Source organism: Esox lucius, chromosome 1 (genome assembly GCF_011004845.1).
Source record: "Esox lucius isolate fEsoLuc1 chromosome 1, fEsoLuc1.pri, whole genome shotgun sequence".
NCBI classification, from domain to species: domain Eukaryota; kingdom Metazoa; phylum Chordata; class Actinopteri; order Esociformes; family Esocidae; genus Esox; species Esox lucius.
Genome location: NC_047569.1, coordinates 4,766,434 through 4,789,614, shown reverse-complemented (window position 1 = coordinate 4,789,614; position 23,181 = coordinate 4,766,434). Strand labels below are relative to the sequence as shown.

The 23,181-nt window shown below is 43.2% G+C and overlaps 1 protein-coding gene across 5 annotated transcripts in view; it reads left to right on the top strand.

The window, feature by feature from the left end:
• Window positions 1–21,671, top strand: part of cux1b (cut-like homeobox 1b) — an 87,594-nt gene extending 65,923 nt beyond the window's left edge. For 2 of the 5 annotated variants that reach the window (XM_029121241.2, XM_029121231.2), the window contains 6 exons: window positions 801–1,318; window positions 2,029–2,179; window positions 3,544–3,837; window positions 4,449–4,637; window positions 9,359–9,635; window positions 9,870–16,907. In XM_029121241.2, coding sequence (XP_028977074.2) covers window positions 801–1,318; window positions 2,029–2,179; window positions 3,544–3,837; window positions 4,449–4,637; window positions 9,359–9,635; window positions 9,870–10,293 — 1,853 coding nt within the window. In that variant the 3' untranslated portion in view covers window positions 10,294–16,907. Of the gene's footprint in view, window positions 1–800; window positions 1,319–2,028; window positions 2,180–3,543; window positions 3,838–4,448; window positions 4,638–9,358; window positions 9,636–9,869; window positions 16,908–17,322; window positions 17,460–18,150; window positions 18,221–18,295; window positions 18,409–18,488; window positions 18,606–19,021; window positions 19,109–19,224; window positions 19,282–19,389; window positions 19,471–19,568; window positions 19,634–19,844 lie in introns of those variants that run through there. The other 3 variants (XM_010865737.4, XM_029121236.2, XM_029121235.2) reach the window with 3 other exon arrangements.
• Window positions 21,672–23,181: the final 1,510 nt, after the last annotated feature.

Genomic DNA, 23,181 nt, shown 5'->3' with positions numbered 1-23,181 from the left:
GTTAAAACAGCCAGTGCCAAATGCCATACATAACCGCTATTTGTGGTGGAGGTCAACTTAGTAAGAAACGTTAGTCAGTTTAACTGTATCAATGTCATTCACGAATGGCCAATTAACTATTAAAACAGCCAGTGGCAAAAGAGGATTTGTTCAGAATAGAGACAAGAGGCTATACTGACACCCAGCAAATGTACAGCTCTGTGTTGCAGTGGTTAATGACACAACCTTTCACGTGGGCGACCCGGGTCTGAATCTCGAGATGGCAACACTTTCTATTGTGGGACGGCTGAACTAGGCTTGCCTGGTTTCTTGTTTTTAGAGTTAAGGCTACAGACTCTCCACCTCCATACACTCTTATTTTGAGTGTAATTCATTTATCAAAAAAGAGAAAAAAAATAAACACATTAAACAAAGTAGAAGTTTAAGTTTTTTTCTTCAAATTTTCTAAAGAGACCACGATAATATCGTTATGTGAATTATTTTGGCCACGATAATCATGTAGTGAAAATCTGATATCGTCACAGCCCTATTTGCATGTGATAAAGTCAGAGACCTGGAGACCTGACCCACGAGATGGGGTTTGGGAAGTAAATGGGAGTGTCTTTTTCTTTGTACCCCTGCCAATTTAGTAGCGTCCACTTCGCTAACACGTCCTTCCCTTTAGCTGGCTATTTGCATAGGTTGCCATGACATTGCCTACAAGCGTGATCAAGGATTCCAATGGGAGAAGCACTTTGTGGATACCTTAAAGCCGCCCAATCGTCGACGTCCTCTGATGTTCCGTCTTCTCGTCCCTCCAGCAGACTCATCCTACGGTGTGTCGTCCAACGCGGGGCTGAGAGGCGGCGGCGGAGGAGGTTCGGACGAGGCCATTCGCTCCATACTAGAACAAGCTCGAAGAGAGATGGAGACACAGCAGGCCGCCGTGGAGCCCATCCTCAAAGCCTCGTCCTCCTGCTCCTCTACCACCTCCTCCCTCTCCCAGAGAGACCTCTTGGTCTCCCATCTGGCTGCCTCCCTCCCAGCCTACACCCCTCACGCCCTATCCCTGAAGAAGACCGCCCTGCCGGCTTCGCCCTCTTCCCCACCGCCGGCAGTCCTGGACTACAGCCCCGGCGTGAAGAGGGAGGACAGGGGAGTGGGCCAGGACTGCCTTACAGACGGGGCGCCCAGGCTAGGTCGGAGCTCCGAAGGATCGACCCGGGCCGGAGGGGGCCCCTGGAGGGACCAGTGGTGGAGCAACATGCAGCCTGAGCCCCGAAAATCTACACTTCCACCCGGGGGAGAGGAAAATCACACTCAGGAGGACTCTAAAGAGGTGAGCACGGCTTTTCTTAATATAATCTCACAACACGATCGACAACAAACAAATAGTGACATCTGAAATTGAATTGTTTAAAGCAGAATTAATCAGCTAGTTCCTCTGTGTGTGAAATGCCTGGTCTGGCCAGCTTTCCTTTATCTGTTCATATCCATCACATATACCCATTCTGTTAGTGTAGCATTTGAGCCTTGTTTGTGTGGATTAAGATTTTATCATCAAGCTCAACTGGTTTCCTAGGAATGCAAGAGAGGGAGTGAATTCTGTAGCATCATATTGATGATCAGGCTATTGTGTTGTATCCTGTCAAAAATCCACCAGTTGTCATTAAACTTGACTAAGTGATGGATTTGTAAAATAGTTAATCCCTGCTGGCCTGAAAACGGTCTTTTCTTTTCTGAATGCATTTAAAAAATGATATTGCCTGTAAGAGCCAAGTTTGTGACTTGTGTTAACACTAATGCAGTTGCTGGTAAACTGAATAAATTCAACCCGTTGGTATCCAGAGTCCTCTCATCCTCTTTTCTTTCTTTCAACAACATCGGTGTCTCTGCCTTTAATCAACCCTGGTCGGAAACATCGACTTTGCTTCCAGCCCGTTACAATGAATCAGCGTTTTATGGGTTGTTTGCTTGTTCACACCCTGTAAAGCGTATGGATGACTGACACTTCAGAGCTGAAATGACCCAAGTGTTGCCCTGTCCTAGGCTCTGGCTCTGGCCCTAGGAAGTATGTGCGACGGCCTTGGCTCTCGGCGTAAACCCTGGAGCAAGACCAACTCCAGAGGACTCCGAATGCAGCTGTGGCTCAACGGCGACCTGGGACAGAACACACCCGGCCCGCCCACTCTCAACCAAGGTAACGGACCGTGTTTGTGTGTGTGTGTGTGTGTTTGTGTGTGTGTGTTTGTGTGTGTGTGTTTGTGTGTGTGTGTTTGTGTGTGTGTTTGTGTGTGTGTGTGTGTTTGTGTGTGTGTGTGTGTGTTTGTGTGTGTGTGTGTGTGCGCGTGTGCATTTGTGCCAACGTGCGTTCATCGGCAACTGGCCGGCGTGTTACATGACAGCCCCCCCCAACCGCAGACTCGCAGGCAAGCTGTATGAGCATGAGGGGGGTGGGGGGCGTTGCTGCCATCATCTCAGCCCCCCTCTGGGTGGTCGTGTCAGAGACTGGCTAGTGTTGCCGGAGGAGATGGCAGCAGAGCGTCCCGCTCTCCGGGCGTTAAGAGGACTTAATCCACAGTGACAGCTCTCCCCGACTGCTCCATTCCAGCCCGCCGCGGCACCCGGGATAGGGAGGGGGCGGATGGGATTACGGGGAGGGGGAGAAACCAGGAGGAGGAGGGGCGGATACGGCGCAAAAGCATCCCCGTTGTCGTTGGGGCAGCTAAACCTGGAGACGCTCCACCTTCACTGGAATGACTGACCCACGTGGGCTTAACTGGGCTGACGGGTGAACTGAACCCTTCTGGTGCCCTGTGTAGTTAGAATATACTAAATATATCTGTTTTTCAAACTGGCTTGAATCTAAGGACACAATCTGCAGATAATGGTGAGATGCCCATGTCTCCGTCCTAACACTGGTAGTAGTTGTCCCAAGGCCGGAAGGCAGGACCGCATATTAAAGCCCCTCTAGACAGTTTTAGTTCCTTTGTTTGGAAATGAAAAGATTGGAAGCGTTGGGTGATATCAAGCTCCCGCTTGACAAACGGTGCAGAGGGAAGCTATGTTTATGACTCTAGCCTAGTCTAGCCTGACTAGCTGGTTAGTGGGGTACGGTACTTAACTCAAATGTATACTGGATTTGAAGATACTTTCTTTATAAACCTTTCAGTTTACAAGTGGAGACAATACGTTTCAACTCATCAAATCACACGCTTAGTGTGACGTTTGGGTTTTTGACTAAGCTCGACAACATTAGACCGATTAACTAAATCTGTAAAGAGGCATGTGGAAGATTTGTTTTAGAGTTAGGAGAATTGTATTTCTTGCCCAAAATACAGAGAATTAACACTATTAAGTGAGTGTTTGGATTTGTCATTTTGCTACACCCATGTACAGCCTCAGGGTTGTCATACAGTTTCAGCTGAAAATGTCTAAATGGCCAGAGATTTCCTTTAAGCCAATAGGAGTTGGTTAAACTTGCTTTGCCCCTTACTCTCTGCCCCTTCTAATCTCCTTTCTGCCCCCCCCCCCCCCACCCCCCCACCCCCCGTTTCTCTCCAGCAGAGGGCACCCCGAGTCAGACGTCAGCTAGCTGCAGCCCGGCACCAGAGTCTCCCCTCAGCTCTGCCGAGGAGTCGCTGAACGGTTCAGGAGGAGACCAGGCACCCCAGGCCCCATCTCTGGAGACCCCGTCGGGTGAGCCCTCAGGGGGTGAGTCCCAGCCCGGCACACCCCTGCCCCTCCCCGGCCCAGTCACGGGCCTCAGCATCCAGGAGACCGTGGCCACATCCCCAGAGCTGGACACCTACGTCATCACCAAGAAGGTCAAGGAGGTGTTGACAGACAACAACCTCGGTGAGGCTTGCTAACCTTTGACCTTGGGTCTCTCATCTTTTACATCTTCCTCCTATGTCTCCTCTGCTGTTCCTTTTTGGTTGTTGATATCAATTACGTGTAGTGGAAATATAATGGAGTCCCTGATTGAGTCAAGGGAGATATACATTCAGCTATTTATTGTAATTGCAGCATAGTTGTCTTCATGAATGTTCCATACATCATCTCATCATTAGATGGTTTGTCTTGCAAATATATACAAGATAGGCATGTCTACCTGGAACAAAGCATTTAAATACTATGGCCCAGAGACTCCTCTACCACCTTCTACCCCAAGCCAAATGGTCAATGTGAACGACACACGTTCCTGAGGTTGGCCGAGTGTGACCCCCTGAGTCAAGTCATCAGCACAGATGGCCTCCTGTCCTTTATTATCTGGATGAGCTTAATTGTAACGAAACATAATCCCATGCAGTAATAATGTAATCAAAATACTGCAGTTTTTTATAATGTTTTTATTCTGTGTTGTATACTCTTTTACCCCGTTTTCTTGCCCTTTAGGTCATTAAATAATAGAACTACCCAGATCTCCGGCCTGACCCCCCCGTCTCTCTTCCCTCCCCCTCCTACAGGGCAGCGTCTATTCGGGGAAAGTATCCTTGGCCTGACCCAGGGCTCCGTGTCGGACCTGCTGGCTCGGCCCAAGCCCTGGCACAAGCTCAGCCTGAAGGGACGCGAGCCCTTTGTTCGCATGCAGCTCTGGCTTCAGGATCCACACAATGTGGAGAAACTCATGGACATGAAACGCCTGGAGAAGAAAGGTAATGCGCGCTCTCTCTCTCTCTGCTTTCCATCTCTCTGGCAGACACACACCAAACACACCCCAGTCCACTGTCAGGAACAATTATAGACACAGATGAAAACGTGCCTTATTGGATGTGAAATCCAGTCGCCCTCCAGGGTCCTGTTTAGCAGTCTTCATCATCATCTTCATCATAATCATCATCATCAATTAGAATCGTCAGTTGTCCACGATGACTCATGTGTCCTCTCCCTGCTGCTCGCAGACCCTTCATCTTCTGCTTCCTGGCTTCCCAAATGTCTCTCTTCCCAAATGTCTCTCTTCCCAAATGTCTCTCTTCCCAAATGTCTCTCTTCCCAAATGTCTCTCATCCCAAATGTCTCTCTTAAGGATTTTCCTGCATTGATTAGATGTTTTTAATGCTTCTATGGCAGCACACATACTCAGTAGGTACACCTGATGTTAGCTCAAATAACCGGTCAACAAATCATGTGGTTGAAACTCAATACACTATCCAGTCGATTCATATTTGCAAATTGACGCTAGTGTTGTTGTTTTGGCTCTTTACTCTAGATTTGAAAAGACACTAACAATGGGATTAAAGTGCATACTGTCAGCTTTCATTTGAAGATAGTTTATCCAGTATGATAAAAAATATTTAGAAATGTTTCTAAAAACAGGATGGCCTTAAAAAGAAAGGTGTTGTGGACAGATGAGAGAGATGAATCTGTACTAGAGTGTTTGCAAGAGGAATGCGTGGGGGGCCAAAAGGAATTGGGATACCAACCATCTGTGAAATATGGTGAAGGGGGTGTCATCTTATGGGCATGTTTGGTTGCCACTGGAACTGACTCACTGTTGAAAGCAGATGTAGGATGAATGGATCATCTGGTCTGCTCAGACCAGGTGTACCTAATAGGGTGTAGAATGGTTGGCATTTCCAGAACTGAGTATTTTATATATTTTTTTGTCAATAATTAAAGGCTCTGGATAAAAGGGTTTGCCTGGTTTAAGAACGGTGAGAAGTTAGCCATTTTAATCTCAACATTTCAGTGATGTAACAATAAAATTGTCTTCTCCAGTTCTCTGTAAAATGTCCCCCCCAACAATCAAAACGGAGTAGCAGATTTTCGATAGTTAATGTTGATAAGGATTCGGGATAATCTGTATTCTACTTTGTACTGTGATGTGGAGTCAAGCATTTCATATGGATTTCTATCAAAAAATAAAACCGCTGAGCACACTCTCTGAACATTAATCCAGATGGCTAAACTTTAATCAAACTATGAAATAAAAGATTCCAGTTCTTTTACATACATTCAAAATGCTTATTCCAAGTCATGTGAAATACATAGATTAGACCATATGAATTCATTTAATTGACAATATATATAGTATGAACTGTAATTCAGCAAAACTTTTAAATTGTTGCGTGTTGCGTTTTTGTTTATTGTATATTTCTTTAGTACGATCATATAGAGCCTACTCTATATCATATAGATCATACTAGAGGGGCTGTCATAATCCTTCAAAGTTCAAGGGACAAAAAGGCAGCCATTTTGGTCAGGGAGAAATCAAAACCAGTCTGATTGGAATTTATGGCATAGTTGATGCTTTCATGATGTGAAATAGGTATGAAAATGTAATGAACGCTTGCAGTGTTTCAGGAATTCTTCAACCTGGTGTCTGCATCGCTTCTGAATAAGCTATAAGGCAGTATATGGCCATTATACCATGGCTAAGAACTGTTCTTAGATACAACACACAGAATGCCTGGATGCAATACTTATCCATGGTATATTGGCAACATACCAACAACCATCAAAATGCTTTATTGCAATTACAAACTGGTTGCCAATGCAGTTAGTCAAGTGAAGTCATACCCTTGCTATAGTGTCATATACTGTGGCTTTTAGACAATAAGCATTCAAGATTCGAAACACTCATTTTATAATGTTCCGTACATGTAAACAAGGGCTAAATGGGACGAAATGAGGGCTTTTATAAAATTTTAGCAGTACATTTTAAATGTAAACTCAGTACTATTATCAACTGATCACAACCATACTATGGCTGTATATTGGCTGAAGTGAATCAAATATTTCGATAGAATCTTGAAAAGGGAATTGGAATCATTCATCTCTAACTGAATGACTCGCTACTGTTCTCAAACATTCACAAGTATGGCCTCTTATGTATTTAAGGAAAAGCAATAGTACTGTACTGGCTAGAAATAATTTCCCCTTGGGTACAGTGAAGAACGTCAGAACCTAATCCAGTGATTGACATTGATTTTGGGTGGAACGCTAGGCTGTTTTTCAAATATAAATTTTACTGTCAAAATATGGTTCCAGAATGAACGTGCTGTCCTCTTCATGTGCACAAATGTAAAGGCATAATTTAAATGGCACCAAATCACCAGTTAAGTATGTAGAATATTTAAATGCATTATCTACACTCATTAAAAGTGGATCACTAATTGTAACGCTCAGTAATAATAGCCATGTATTCATCTTACACATCCTAAAATAAATATTGCACTGCACTCTAGCAAGACGGTGCCCTTTCATGTGAATAATGATGGTCAGGATTACATAGGAGAGTTTTTTAAGATGGACGACTGGCTTCCAAAGGCGTTTGTTTCTTTCACTTGCGTTTCTAAATGTTTAAATAATTGCAAAGGACACAAGGTGTGAGAGGTGTAACTATAGAAACAGGCCAAACAGGCTGGCGCGGCAGACACTTTCAATACAGGAATGACAAGGATGAAATGCTCTGTGTTAAATAGGTCTGTGGCTCTGTTTGCCCCAAATACACAGACCTTTTGATTGAGGTGACAATTCCCTTATTGTGTACCCGGTATTGTCAGCTGATCTTTGTGAAGGAGCTCTCTTACAAAAGTGACATTGTTTTCGAAGGGATTTTCCTGCATACAATAAACAATATATGTTTTTAAGAAGTTCAGTAGTATGTTCCTCGCCAGTGACCCTGGCTTACCCAGCTGTCTCGGTCCAAGCTGTATTGGGCCCCTGACTGACAAAAACACTGCCCAGAGCGGGTGGTTGAACTGAAGCTGGGCCTAAAGCAGGACTGGGTCAGGATTCTGACAAACCAATGAGTTAACCTTTGTGTGGGATGTAACTTGAAAGCTACTAGCCTCGTTGGGGGTCCCAAATGACGCAGCGTTCTAAGTCACTTCCATGCAGTAGTATGCTCAGGACTCTTGTTGAGGTCAGTGCGAAAAGTGTCCACTTTGCTGTAGATTGATTTTGACCCGTTTTTGATTAATTCCAAATAGTCAATGTACTGATGTAACAAATACATTTAATATATGAAGAGAGTACTCCGGATATATGAGGTGTTTGCAGGAGCAGAGAAGCATGCAGAGCTTCCCCAAACCCTGCTCTGGTTTATATCCCCAAACTAAAGTTGTGGGGCTTGGTTTACTAACATGAAGATACCAAGACTAGTCCTGCAGAATAGACCCCCTTATCATCTAGGGACACATTCCAATCTATGCCTCCTGACACCATATTGTAAAACAGAGTAATCTACTCATGGGTTCAGCATTGGGGGATTAAGGCATGACCCTAGATTCTGTTGTCAGACCAGATATAAACATTTGTAACATGAACATTCTGACAAAATAACATGACCAGACACACAGAGTATAGGCTAGGAAAGGACAATGGGGGACATAATTATAAATGGCTATACTAAATACCGAAGAAATGTAAATAAAGACAGAATTGACATTTCTCGCTTCCATCAAGATTTAGCTCTGCTCCGAGCCAGATAAGTTCTGGCAGGATCTTTGTAGTTGATTGAGCGATGTGACAAGTAGCAGAGCGCGAGTGATTAGGAGAACACGTGTCTTGATTGTTGGCGTTTCATGTCTGTAATCCTTGGGCGAAGTTAGGAGAGTAGGAGTAAAAAATCTTGAGTTTTGTTCTGCTATTAAATTAATATTTCATGAGGTGATTGTATCAGTCTTATTGGAGAATACCATGATGGTTTTGTAGCCAATAGTGTTTTTGAGGTCTGTTTGTCCTTGTTTTGCTAGTGAGACAACGCCGCCCCCTAGTGTTTTTTGTGTTGTAACAGGGTATGAGTCCCTACACTCGCCAGCCACAGTAGTTCCTGCTATCTAGTATAGCCTAGGACCTTGTTTTGACTACATCGGCTTTAAGGTTTGATGCATTGTTTGTTAACATGCCTTTCTGCAATCCAATTTTGTAAAGAGTGCAGTATATTTTAGTATTTGCGGCTCTCTCAGCAGGAACAACTGTGGCTGTTCTCCTCTAACCACTCATTTGAACTGCCCCTGCCTGGATGATTTTTGTTAATTGCATCACTCTCTGTGAACTTGAGACTGTAATATGTGAGAGCCCCAGGAGGTCAGCTGTTTCTGAGATGCTGGAATGGCCACATCTGCCTCCGACAGTCATGCCACAGTCACTTAGAACATGTTTCCCATTCTATTGTTTGGTCAAACAATAACTAAACATCATGTGTGCTTTATATATTTTTAACATTAACTTGATTAGATTTTTGCATTAACCGGTATGGCCCATTTTATAACAGCAGGCTTAATTTAGAGAGGTTCTCAGTTCCTTGCAGTTAGTTAGCTCACTTCATTTACATGAACATTTCAAATTAAATAAGATTCTTCACATTTTTTAATCGAATCTGTTTTAATTGGTTATTTCTTTTTGCCTTTCTGTCCTTGTCTCTACCCAGCTTATCTGAAAAGACGTCACAGTTCGCTAAGTGATGGTCATTCTGTGGATGGCAGCTTGGCAGGGCCAGAGTTTCTCCAGAGCTCCAGTCCCCAGCACCATCCAGCTGCCCAGCCGTACCAGAAGAAGGTCCGGGTAGTCCTAGGTCCGGAGGAGAAGGAGGCCCTCAAGAGGGCTTATCAGGAGAAGCCCTACCCTTCCCCGAAAACCATTGAGGAGCTGGCCTCCCAGCTCAACCTCAAAACCAGCACCGTCATTAACTGGTTTCACAACTACAGGTCGGTTAGCACCACTAGGCCACCCTGCGATTCCTTCTTTTTATACTAATCTTTTTAGAATGTCTAACTGAATTTTTTATGTGATTTGTGAAATAGAATTCACAGGTACACTTGTTGTGATGAATTCCACCCACGGTTATCAGCTCCTAGTTGATATCGACTTGTGTTCTTCCGCGTGACACAACACCCGCTTCGGTGTGAAGATGGTAACCAATTGCTCTTTACGTCCCGCAGGTCTCGGATCCGCCGGGAGCTCTTCATTGAGGAAATACAGGCCGCCGGGGCGGCTAAGGCGGGGGAGGGCGACAGCTGTGACGGGACTGAGTCGGACAGCGCCATGGAGGGCCGGCATGGCTGTCCTGCCGGGCCGGAGGAGAACAGAGGTGCCTCTGAGGACCAAGACGGGCCGGAAGCTGGGGTTTCGGCTGGATCCCCCGCACAGAGAAACGGCACTACCTCAAGCTCGGTCAGCAGCGGCCTCTTCAGCGTCTCTGAGGCGGGTCTCTCTCTCTCTGTCCCAGTCAACCACAACTCAGCACCGGTCAGGAGCCCCAGGGACAATACACTGCGCAAGAAGAAAGCCGCCAACCTCAACAACATCATCCACAGGTTGGAGAAGGCAGCCGTCAAAGAAGACCCCTCGGAGTGGGAGTTTTGAAACCCCCCCCCCCTTTCCCACCCCTCACGACCTCACAACCTCTACCCTTTGCCCCTTTCCCCATGCTCTTCTCCTATTGGACAGAAGAGGGCACAGCCAAAGCCAAGCTCAATGGCCATTTTTATACACAGTCTCGTTCCCTCTGCAAAAGAAGAGAGGAAGCAGTCGAAAGGCTGTGAAATTTAAGAAGATATAATCTAGTCAGAAAGAAGTCTAAGAGGGAATCGAAGGTTCTCTTTTTATATGGAGTTTTATTTCTACTGAGAAAGGCACTTAGTCATCCTGTTGGCCACCGGACCTTCTGTAAACCCCAAATACCAGCAGCTACCAGCAGGCTGCTCCGCAAACAGACATGCTTACCTAAGCTGAGGTTAAACCCAGAGCTGGCCCCGGACTGGAACCGTGGCTGTTTCAAAAGACAGATACTTGCACTCCAACTGGAGGAGAATCTAACATGTTCATTTAAAGGAGAAACGTTCCTGTTTTCTTTTAACCTGTTGTGTCCGCAAACCTCCCCTCACGTAGTGAGCCGACCCATTTTTCCCTGACACTGTTGAGTGACTGTTACAAACCTTTTGCCTTCTTCACTCTCCACAGGCATTTGTGTGTTCTATTTGAAGGGCGGCATTACTTTTGAACCTCGTTACTCCGTTTTGTGTATGCTTGGCTGAGAAGCGAGACAATTCCTCAGACGAAGACTCAAACCTGAAAAGGTCCAAGTTCCCGTAGTTACTGAAGGGCAGAACGAACATTGTCCTCTGTGAGACCATGCGGATGGCCATGCAATGGCACCGGGGGGGGGGGGGCTCTCTGGTACACAACTCATCCGAAGAGGAACCACCATTTTGTTTCGTAGCGCACGCCTCAGAGGAAGATTCTTTTTATATAGCAATTTGGTTGCCGTCAAGAGATTGCACAGTCTTGTTGACTCTAAAGAGTACAAGTTTGGGGAGGGGGTTACAAAAGTGTAAAAGAGTTCCAAAATCAAGTTTTAAACATATATATTATGAAACATCATAGTAGCTAACATAGGGGAAACGCTGTCACGGTTGGGGCTTGTAGGTGCACAAGTCAACTCTTTAACAAGCCTACTCTCTCTGGCCTTTCAGTCACTGCCCATGGTTTCCTCACAAACCGTGTTTTCGCAGGCCAAATCAGGTGTGGGACGTGATCCACGGACCTATGTAAGTAGGGTTTTAAAGGTTAGGGGTGGAATGCGGGGGCAGGTCACCCAGTACCTCCAAGGTTGGGTTGTTTGCGCTGGGTGCAGCATTAAATACACACAGGCAGGGGAACAGAGGTGGACTGAGTTTAAGAGCTTTACCCAGCGGCTCACAATGAGGCCCCACACAACACCAACACTCCACACACACACACACACACACACCATGCTCCATTTAATTCCCCTGTCCTTCACTCTACACTAGTTTTTTGGTCACATGACGTGCGGCAGCTACGTGCGCGTGTCTGTTTGTCCTTCGTACTGTAGATATTACTATTAACGAGCCCTCCACAGCAACCTCTCAGTGCCTGTCAGCCCACTGCCTTTTCCGTCGTGAGTGTGTTTTATTTACATTTTAGTTTGGTTTCTGATGGGGTCGTTTCTCGTATGTACTTTCACACACTTAGAGTGCACAACTGCCACCCATCTCCCTGTACGATAAGCTGTTTTCTGGGTTACTATTACCATTATTATAATTATTATTATTATTATTAGTCGTGACACCATGAAGTAGTGGATTGTTATATCATTTACTGTAGGCTCTTTTTATGGTCATTTCTTACACACAGAGTTTGGTTTTTATTCCGCTTATTTATAGGTGCTGTATTTTTCATTTGATGTCTTATTTGAGTTTTTGTTTTTATTGCGCAAGGGATTACCTGAGGGCAAGTAACATTTTTATTAGATTGATAGACTGCCGGCAGTATTGGGTAATATTTACGAGATGTAGTTTATAGTTCTTATATGTTTGTATATTCACAAATTCTGAAGTTTTATTCAAAGTGTCGTTTTAAAAGAAATGTGACTTTCCATACAGGCTCGCAGGCATTAATTGTGTAAGTCACAACGCTCGTTCTCTTTATCGTTGAATCAAACGATATGTCTTGAAGACAAGATCACAGAATATCTACTTGCCCTGTCTCCAAGATGACAGAATATCTCATAGCATTATCTCCAAGATAACAGAATAATTCCTAGTATCATCTCCAAGATCACAAAATAATTTCCTAGCATTATCTCCGAGATCACAAAATATCTTCAAGCACTGTCAAATATCATTCAATATTTCCAAGCACTATGTCGAAGATCACAGACTATGCCCTTGCACCATCTCAGAGATCATAGAACGTTTCCTAGCACTATCTCAAAGATCATAGAATATGTTCCTAGCTCAGACTTCTTCAATGAAACGGGTTGTTTTAAATTATTACGTTCCCCATTAGCTTTTGCCCAAGCAGCAGCTATTCCACCTGGTTGCCACAAAAAAAAAAGAATATATATATATATTGAATACAACAAAAGTAAATCTGACAATACCAAAAAAGGTCCCACGCTACAAGTTAGTTCTGTCTGTGTGCTGCGTGAATTTCTCACAGTCCCTGTTGCCATGAGATGTTCTCTGGTTGGAAAATCTCTCAACAACCACTGAGATTGTCTTGTTGGGGTGACTCCAATGCTGCTACCAGGAGGGGTGTGGTAGCAGGATCCACAAGTTAGCATGCTGACTTTCCCTAAATGTTCTCAAATAACTTTGAAAGAGTCCGAAACAGACATGGTCTAATCTTCGTAAGTAAAACAGACAGTATATCACTGAAAATGTGGTTAAATATGTAACTTAGAAAGAGAAGAATCGTTGGTTCTTTCTGGTTGTTTTTGTGGTCTTACTCTTTGATCCTGGCATGGGTCATCCATCAAAGGTCCCCTGATACACACCCCTGCTATTTGAAAAACGCCATTCAGTAACTTCAGCAAGTAGCATGGGCTTTAGATCAGATTAATCAAAGCGACACTTTGCTGGCGACCGCTTATGTGCGTCCAAATTGCATCATATAATTACATGTATTGATAGAAAATTGAGTGTTGACAGTCTCTTAAGGATTTGTTTCTACCAAATTGGAGATAAGGAAATAAGGAAGTGTTACCTTAAAAAGTCGAGTTCCCTTTGTTCTCAGCAATGTCCCTAACAATATTGATCTCTATGGCCTACCTTAGTTTCAAAGCACTATCCGTCCACACGCGACACTACTCTGGATTTATCAGATATAGCAAGGCTCCTACGCTTTGGTAGAAGCAGCATACATATCTGTAGCAGCCATAATGTAAACCAAGCACTTATAGTATCTGGGAACTGCCAAGCAAACCCTGCCTCATTTTCAGCACTCCAAGGAACTCTGGGAAATGTATGCCTTCCACACTGGTTAAACCAAGTCCTCTCTCTAGAGGACCAAGGCCTCACGCTTACAAAATGCTTATTTTATATTGCGTGAAACAACACTGCACTTAACAGGCAGCACCAAGGGAATCCAGTTCTAAACCAAGGCCCTTATATTCAAAGTGCTGGTCTGTGTTTTCTCGTAAAATTTACCCTTTTGGAGAAATGTACACTTTCCCCCACTACTGGTGACCACCCAAAAGCATTCCCAGAGTTCCAATTCAGATTGAACATAAATTGCTAGGTAAATGTATGCATGCTGTGGTCTTATTAAATGTCCCCCACCCCATGAGAAATGGGACATGTTTCTCAATTTGTCAGAAGTACGGTTCAGTATTTTCTATGTGCGCATCATATTGCAATGACCTCTAGCAATTCTCCACTTATTTTCAATGGCACAATAGTCACCTCCCGGCCAATGTCACTGAAGGACTGAAGAAAAGGTCAGCTCGTCTTCAGCCACTTTGAAACTCCTCCGCACGGTCAGATTTATCTCGCCCCTTCGTCTCTCTTCTCTCTAAGCCTCATCTGCTAATTACAGACACATTCTGTCCTGCCTGGGCTTTGGACAAACCCTCCTGGCTTTATCAAGCAGAGTTTTATAGCTCTAAGCAGGTTGTTGTTTTTTCTGGTCCTCCAGACACAGGTCATCCGAGGGTGTGATCATACATGTTATGGGCAGCTGATGTCTTTTGAAGGGTGGTTCGGCCTGTGTGACAGGAGAATAGGCAGGGAGGCTGCAATTCCATCTACTTTTCTTGAATAGTGGTGCTTCTCTTCTATTTGTAGGATGGCTACACAAATACAGTGCATTTCATACTGTGCTCTTTTGGACATCCTCTTTGCTGGTTGTGTACTGGAACAGTTAGGCCCAGTGTGGACCCGATGGTTTATTGTACCATAACAGTTGCTTTGCAAAAGTGAATGTTTTATTCTGATTGAAGAATCATTTTCATGCTAACAAATTGCAGGCTGAAACAGGTGGTGATGACACAGGGCTGTTTCTGTGTGGTGGAAATACTTGGGTAGGTCAATTGAATGCAATTCCAAGTGCCAGTCCACAGTTACAAAGACTGAGTTGGATGGGCCCCGGGGGAAAGTAGCCAACAAAATGGGATGCCGTTTGGATGCTACAGCACTTACCATTTCACAAAGAAAATCAAACATGTAGTGGACCAAACTGAATAGCAATGTCCATTATTGCTTCCATAGACTATTTCTCATCTCCTTTCCTGACTAAATGGGAGAGAAGCGTTTGGTGGAAGATCCGGTCAGCTGTATGTTCTGTCTGCTTCTGCTTTGGTTGTTTGCGCCGTGTCCTCTGCTGGCTAGGTCACTTATGGAGGGAAAAGTGAACAGGTAAAACCCCGCTTTGTCTCGGACAGGTAAACGAAAGACAGAAACTCATAGCAACACTGAATTCACTCGTAGGGCATTTTGTATTTAGGTGAATTCAAAATGTTATACTTTTGTAGCTATTTGCAGTTATGCAAATAAAGAAAAAGGGTTGTCTTGTGTGCAAATGTTAAATATTGTTTATTTATTTTCTTTTATTTTTTACAACCCAATAATTCACATTTGTTTGGGGTTTTTTTGGGGGTGGGGGGGGGTCTAATTCAGGAATTTTCCATCCACAGATATTTTTCTATAAAGCTAAATCAGAGGATTCTATACACTGGCGTTAAACGCTGTACAGATTTAACATATGCTGTATTTCATGTCAAATCTCCTGAAATTGTAGAGCATTATTATTGTACTTTCAGTTGAAGTAGTGATTACTAGCATGAGGTTGTAATGGAGGTCATTTCACAACGTTCAGGGGGGTCTCCGTTGTTTTGTAATACTTTTTAAAAAGATCTTACAAAGTGGATTTTTTGTAAAAGAAATTATTTTAGAATCACTGCATAGCACATAGTCTTTCTCTCACACAAACAAACCCCCCGCACAAAATACATTACGCTGGAGAGTTCTGTATGTCCTGCAGTCAGGCCCTTGTGTTTGAACTCTCTTATTGTAGGGTGTTTTAATTCAGAATAATTTCCCTTTTACTTAAACTGTCTCTGCGCCCTGTCAGTATCTCAAAGGAGAACAGGTTTAACGTGCCTGTTGGTAAAAAGGCGCTAGATGGCCAAGCTTCAAAATCTAATATGGCTGTATGGTAAAAAAAAAAAATTAAAAGTATATGATCAAATACTTTGTTGGTCTTAGCAGCATGGTTACTATTTAGTATAAAAATGAAAACTGTAGAAATTGTAGCGTCTGACTTTTACAACTGGCTAAAAACGGAAACCTACTTGGACTTACACATTGTTTTCGGAACAATGTTGATGTGTCCGTTGAATCTTTTCCTATTCTTAGTATATTTGACAAGGTCACACTACTGGGTTGAACCAGCGGTTGTGTAATGAGATTACGTTTTTTTTTACTAAAAGCGCAACAAAAAGAAAGTGTTGCACCATTCACTGCACAAAAGCCACATATCATTCATTAACTAAGACACTTTCTATTACGTCTTTTCATCATTAGGATATCAGCCATTAAAGATGAAATTTTACTTTTGCTGAAGTGAATTTTTTGGTAACCCAAATTCTCCCTACATTTTTCCACTCGAAGATCAGCACGGAGCAGTTTGTAAACCAAAATGATGTGAGGGGGTTACTGGTTACCTCTTCAGAAAGCTTTAATATGCTTTTTGTGGCTTGAACCAATAATTTGTATATGTCAGTTCAGAATCTAGCATTATATATTCATTTTAATCAGCAACAGTTTGCGGTTGATGTTTTCGCATCCTGGTCACTTGTGTATGCGGGCGCGTACGTATGTATGGATGTGAGTGTGCGTGTCCCACATTGTATGTTTTTTTCAGGAAGGATAAGAGATTATTGACATGGGGTTCCCTAGCACTTGGGTTGCGCTAGACATTTTTCGAACCTGCCTCCATTGGCCTTGGGGTTGGCTTGTTTCTGTTTAATATTTGTGTTCTCCCTCTTTTTTTCCTAGCGTGTCATGTTGTCTGTTCACTGTGGGACAGCCCATTACACAACATGGAGAAGCAATATCACTGTAATAAACGTTCACTATGTAGTGTTGTTATTATTGTTACCATTATCATCATTATAATTATTCACTTGCACCCTAGGTGTGATCATTGAAGTAAATCTCTTTTATACAAACACACAATAATGGCGTGGTCTGTTTCTTTTAAATGATTCTGTTGCTTTCGCTGGCCCGTTTGGCAGTAACTTTGCTGAGCTCAGCCATCCTATTTGTATTTATATGTCAAATAAAGCAGAAATCTCAGAGAGAGAGCAACACACTTTCACTGAAACACACACAACTATAGAGGAGTCTGTCATCCTTCCAAAGCTTTAAAAAGACAAAGTTAGTACCTTGTTCTATTCTATGTATGTGAATGTTCTTCAGCCTTGGTAGAATATCTTGTGGACTGATGCTGGCAGCTGTCTGAACAGGGTAAGTGACTGACTATGACCCCCTAATGCAGATGTGAGAAGGGGGCAAATATGAGAGGAACTGATGCATGTCTGATGTGTATTTGACCGGTTGTCTTCTGTGGGTGTCTCAATCCCCTCCACAGGACGCTATGCAGACCTTCAGCTGGAGTTCTCTTCCGCTGTCCGGACCAGCGCCGAGCAGAAGGAGCTCATCCTCAAACTGGAACAAGACCTAAGCACCATCCAGAGCATGTCCTCACTGTCAAGGCCCGATGCCGAGGTTAGGCCTTGACCTGCCACTGTCCCGGTGGAAGCCCCACTATCACTGGGAACTTTCTCATGCAGTGCTCACTTTTGCATTTCAGTTATTTAGCAGATACCTTTAAGCTGTGCAACTTGGAATGTTTGGTTCATGTGGCCTGCTTACAAGGAAAACGGCAGAATAAAAAAAAAAAGTATTTGTTGGGTTTGGGATTTGAACCAAGAATCAGTCATTTACTGGCCCAACACGTTTTGCCACCTGACTCTAAAAAAAACTACAAAAAAAACAATTTTCCCCTATGGTTTTTGTGTATCACAGTGGGAGACAGGTAATGTCATTCTCTCTTCCTGTCTTCTCAAAACCAATTGGATGAGAACGCCAGAGTCCCCTCCCCTCTGGCATTGTCCTACTGGGTTTTGAGGAGGAGATGAGTAGAGAGGACGGGAGGAGTATGACCCTGAGGATCTCCCACTGTATTTCACAACGACTATCGGAGACTGGACACTGGATGGATATCATTTGTTAAATATATATGATTTTATTCTTTTAGCTTTATAAGCGTGTAATAGCCTCTGTTTGCGCTAAGTTCCAAAGTGAAAAGGCCAGCTTTTTTTGCAGTACATTTCCCTTATTGACGACCATAGGTTTCTCTGTCTAACTTAAATCCCCAAAGTTTCCATGGTCCAATCTTCTGTGTTCTTTCCACTAGGGAGCAGACCTGAGTAGCATGATTGACAGCATCCCTGCACCCATCAAAGAGGCCACCGCCACATTCACTGGTATGTCTGTGAGAAGAGTTAATCTGTGTTTGTGTATGTTGGACGGTATGTGACAATGGCCTGTACTCTCCCCAGGCCAAGGAGTGACCCCCCAGGGAGAAATCCCACAAGGCCAGATGGACTCCCTCCTCTCCATCATCTCCAGCCAAAGGGAACGGTTCCGCTCCCGAAACCAGGAGTTGGAGGCAGTGAGTCCCAGTCATACTTAATTCTCCTTAGATGTACTTTCTGTCTTGTGTTACTAACCCAACCTACCGCCCCCGATTAGGAGAGTCGTTCCATGCAACAGACAATGCAGGCTCTGCAGAACGAGCTGGACAGCCTGCGTGCCGACAACATCAAACTCTACGAAAAAATCAAGTTCCTGCAGAGCTACCCCAGCAGAGTGAGTGGAAACGTTGACCACTTCAAAAGAGCTACAAAAGCCTTTGACGGAAGCTATCCGTTCCCTATTTGTTTCATTGAGCAAGCCGTATATTTTGACTATGTGAAGCCTGCCCTGCTTTTTTGGATGGATTCATTCCTTTATCAAAGAGCCCTGTCCATCTGGATTTGTCCATCAGTGTTTTACTAGTTTTTTTCCCAGTTGTAGCACAGATGGCTCCAGATGGTGCAATGCATGATGGTGCAAATCTGAAGCATTATTCTTTAAAGTAAATTATGTTAAGAATAAAAGTTGTGTTGTTTAGTTGTGCAGGTCTAATTAAGTTCTTATGTCTGGTCTTTGTGCATCAGTGGGAGATCGATTTCATACTTTCCTTCTAAGATTCATTTTTTTCCTGTCTCTGTCTCACCCTACAGGCAGGAGGCAGCGATGATACAGTCACTATTCGTTACTCCTCCCAGTATGAGGAGAGACTGGACCCCTTTGCCTCCTTCAGCAAGAGGGTGAGGAGCCCCCCACTCCACACACACACACACACAAACGCACAATTCAGGTAAACCATGTAGGGTCAGTGTCTGCTGATATGTTGTAGATTTCTAGACTTGTCGTGTGTTTCCAGGAACGGCAGCGTAGATACCTAAGCCTCAGCCCCTGGGACAAAGCTACGCTCAGCCTGGTGAGTCATTCTGGAATACACAGAAAAGGTTACTGTCCAAAAACGTCTTGGAGTGCACTGTTTGTGCCAATTGTGAGCAAATGATAGCAATTGATGTGTGTGTTTCAGGGTCGTGGCATTCTCTCCAACAAGATGGCCAGGACCATTGCTTTCTTCTACACCCTATTCCTGCATTGCCTGGTCTTCCTGGTACATGACTTTTGATTTCCAACCTAGCCACTCCCCAAAGGTTATTTACATGGGTCACTGTTGGTACTGTTATAAAACATGTTTGTGTGCATCTTCAGGTACTGTATAAGACTGCCTGGAGTGAGAGCATCGGCCGAGACTGCTCCGCCTTCTGCGCCAAGAAGTAAGTTGTCTAGTCACAAATTGTCCCGTCGTCACATTCACACGCACCTCTGCCATTTTCGCAGTGTCCCAATGCTGGTTGGGGATCAACGTGTCGTTTCATTCAGCCCTTGAACCCACGAGCAGATCAGATGTGTGTTTGGACCCAAAGATCAGTTATGATTGCTTCCTGTTATCTGCAACTCATCTTTCATTCCCCTCCATCTCCTCAGGTACTCGGATCACCTGCACCGTTTCCATGAGAACGGGGAAAACCTGTGATTTGGCCAGGATATCAGCTCCATGTGATGAAGGCGAGACTGGAAGATGACTGGCTTTATTTTCAGCAGCAACTGATTCAACCCACTAGGGGGCACTGCACGCTTTGTTTCAGGGTGTAGACACTAACTTCTTATGAAAGAGAATTTATTCAGATTTACTTTAATTTGCGATTACTCACTACCATAATAGGATTTTAATTCATATTACTCTCCATATATCCTGTAGGGTGTGAGTGTGTGGGAAAGTCTGAGTTATTTTGATTTAGTAGTGACCTATCCCTTTAATATTCTCCTGAATCAGAATCACTTTTAATGGCTAAGTACATAAACCCAAAATGTTACTTGGTGTAATGATGCTGCTAGTGGAAAACTGGATTAAGCAATCATTCCTAACCGCTGTTGAGAATCAGTGTTGATTGAATTGATGACGATTGATTTAAATTAAAAAATATATAGCATTTATTTTTAACAAAGGGGCCAATGTGTTTAGGTCATGCTTATAATATTAATGAATGAAGTAGGGATTGAAACCAGTGTTGTTATGTAGGTAAGGTTTTCATTGTCATCATTTATGGTAGGCTGTTTGCGACTGCTGTTAAAACGCTGGTATATTTGAGAAGAAAATGAAGTATCTAGTAGAGCTTGAAGGTTAATATAGCAAAAACATCAAACCAGGAGCAGCATCGCAAAGGTTGTGCAAAACTCAAGCCTTCGTTCGCGTTCATGCAGCATGTGTGTATGTGCACGTGCTCGCTCTACGCTGTTGCCGCATGGTAGACCTTGGGAGAACTACGGACGCAGAAGTTGTGAATCGCAGTTAAACATACTACCCGCTGTTCATTGTCTGCGTCTACGTCATTTTGTAGAATATACCTTGATAGTGATGATGGTACAATATCGTTATATCCTTCGATTTAAGATTTTCTGAAATGCGATGAGTCACGGCAGCGCCTGTGATGGCTGTACGCTTAAAATATACCTGGATTGGCTATATGGCTGACCGACAGTACTTGTATCATATGTTTAAAAGCACCATCTCATTTTAATGTTTCGTTAGGGAGGTGGCCAGGCGGGGAGCTAGTTTCGAGTCCAGTAAACACCGGTGATTTTATTGTGTTTATTGGCCGTTATTTCTTAGATCGATGGATAGATGACGTCACACTGGTCCGCATTTTTGCTGCCTTCGTTCACTTTAATGGTTAGCCTACTAGTTATCTGTGATAGATGCGTTATAGAGATCTGTGGAACTAACCACAATGGGGGATAGAAGGACGCCATTGACGCACTGTTAAGATGAATAACAGTGGATATTCCTCCAATCCATCATTAGTTGTCGATTTTGACAGGATTAACAATGTGGTTACTTAAATCCGATTTCGATCATTTGGATGTTTTTGCTACATGACATTTGGACGTGGTTATTTTCGGGCCTAGAAGATCTAATTGTGGTAACTTCTGTATAAGCTTGGGTAATAGCCTATTGCTTTCATAAAAAAATATTTTTTACCTGTATGAAGTGGGTTGATTTGTGACGATAACATAAAAATGAAAATAATATGCACATACTGATGCTGGGCAACAAGGAAGTAATATTTTTGGCGCTGCCCCCCGCCCGCCCCACCCCGTCCCCATGCAATTTTTTTTCCATTTCTCAAATAAAAATGTGCTTATTTTGTCATTTAATAGATTTTATGATGGAACGGATTTTAATTTGCTTTAATATAACTTCAGCTAATCTCTGTCTATGTTCTAGATTAATAAATAAACTCTATGCATTTACCTGTGTGTTTTGGTCACAATTGCATGGCATCACAATGTGTGCTGTTCATCATACTTCCATACTGAACAAAAGAGCAGTAACTGCAAATTTGGTTAAAAAAAATAGCAGATATATTTACTCTATTTCTGATACATTACGTACATACTTTTTCACGTGGACAAGTATCCTGTCTCCACTGTGCTGGGTTATTGAGAGAATGGAGAGTTGTCTTGGCAGTAATTTCAAAAAGCTACAGTGAAAACAAAACTGCCATTACTCACCTCGGTTACTGCCTTTTCCTTGGTTTTACTGGGATTTGGCTATAGTTCTTAGAATACACCTTGGTGTTATTGATTCTTTGCTGATACAGTAATCAACACATTTGAAACAGACACATGGCAATAAATGAACACAAGTTTGTGTAAGAAACATTGTTATGGAAACATGTTCCCATGGTGTACCAAGCAAGAAAGCTGTTGTCTAGGGTCTGTTGATCTACCAGTAATTTATTAGTCTGTTAAAATAATCTAAGTTTAACTCAGAGCATTTACTGCTTTTGTGCTAGCTATGGCAGAAATAATGATATAGCAATATGTGGTGTCAGAATCATAATGATTCCACTGTAAGGTGTCAGTCTTAATTATGTCACAAAATGTGTGCATATCATAATGCTGTTAGCATTTGGTGTCAGAATCTTAATGATGTGACGAACGTGCTGTCGTTTTCATTATGATGTCACTGTAATAACATCTAATTTGAACACGGAACAACAATCACATGAACAACAACCAATCACATAACCCTCTACTGTTTTGGTAAACCGCTCAGAAATGGAGCTGGAGAAATGTAAGCACTCGAATGTACCAAGCTGCTGATGCAACACTAGCTAGTTGAATTCCAGACCTTCACTATGATGTGTTGGTGTTCTTCAGCAGAAGGTGGTAGAGAGGTGTTTTCTCTGAATTATTTACTAGCCTCATTCTGGCTTTCATCACAGCCTTACCTTTGTCTGTGTTTCTGCCTGTCTTTTTGTGTGCTTGTGGATAAACATTACTTTTATTGTAAGGAGAGTATGGCTGACTTGCCATTGACCCTACAATACAATATGATACATAGGTGCATATGCAATATGTATTGCAATTTTTAATGCTATGATTTAATGTTCAATGGTGCTGATGGGCAAGAGACCAACAATCAATCAAATGTATTTTATAAAACACTTGCAGTTGTCACAAAGTGCTTTTACAGATACGCAGCCTGAAATCCAAAAGAGCAAACAACCAGATTGAATGCACAGTGGGTAGGAAAAACTCCCTAGTACTATAGGGTACAAACTTAGGAAGAAAGCAAAAGAGGAACCAGACTCTGCGGTGTGGCCAGTCCTATTCTGGCTATGCCGGGTAAAGATTATAAGAATACTTGACCTTTTTTCTGCAGGTCAGTAAAATGCATGTGGGCTTTGTTCAGAGTCCGCTGTCTAACCAGGTGGACAAGGACAGGGAACATCAGTTGGGGTGAGGATGTTGGCTG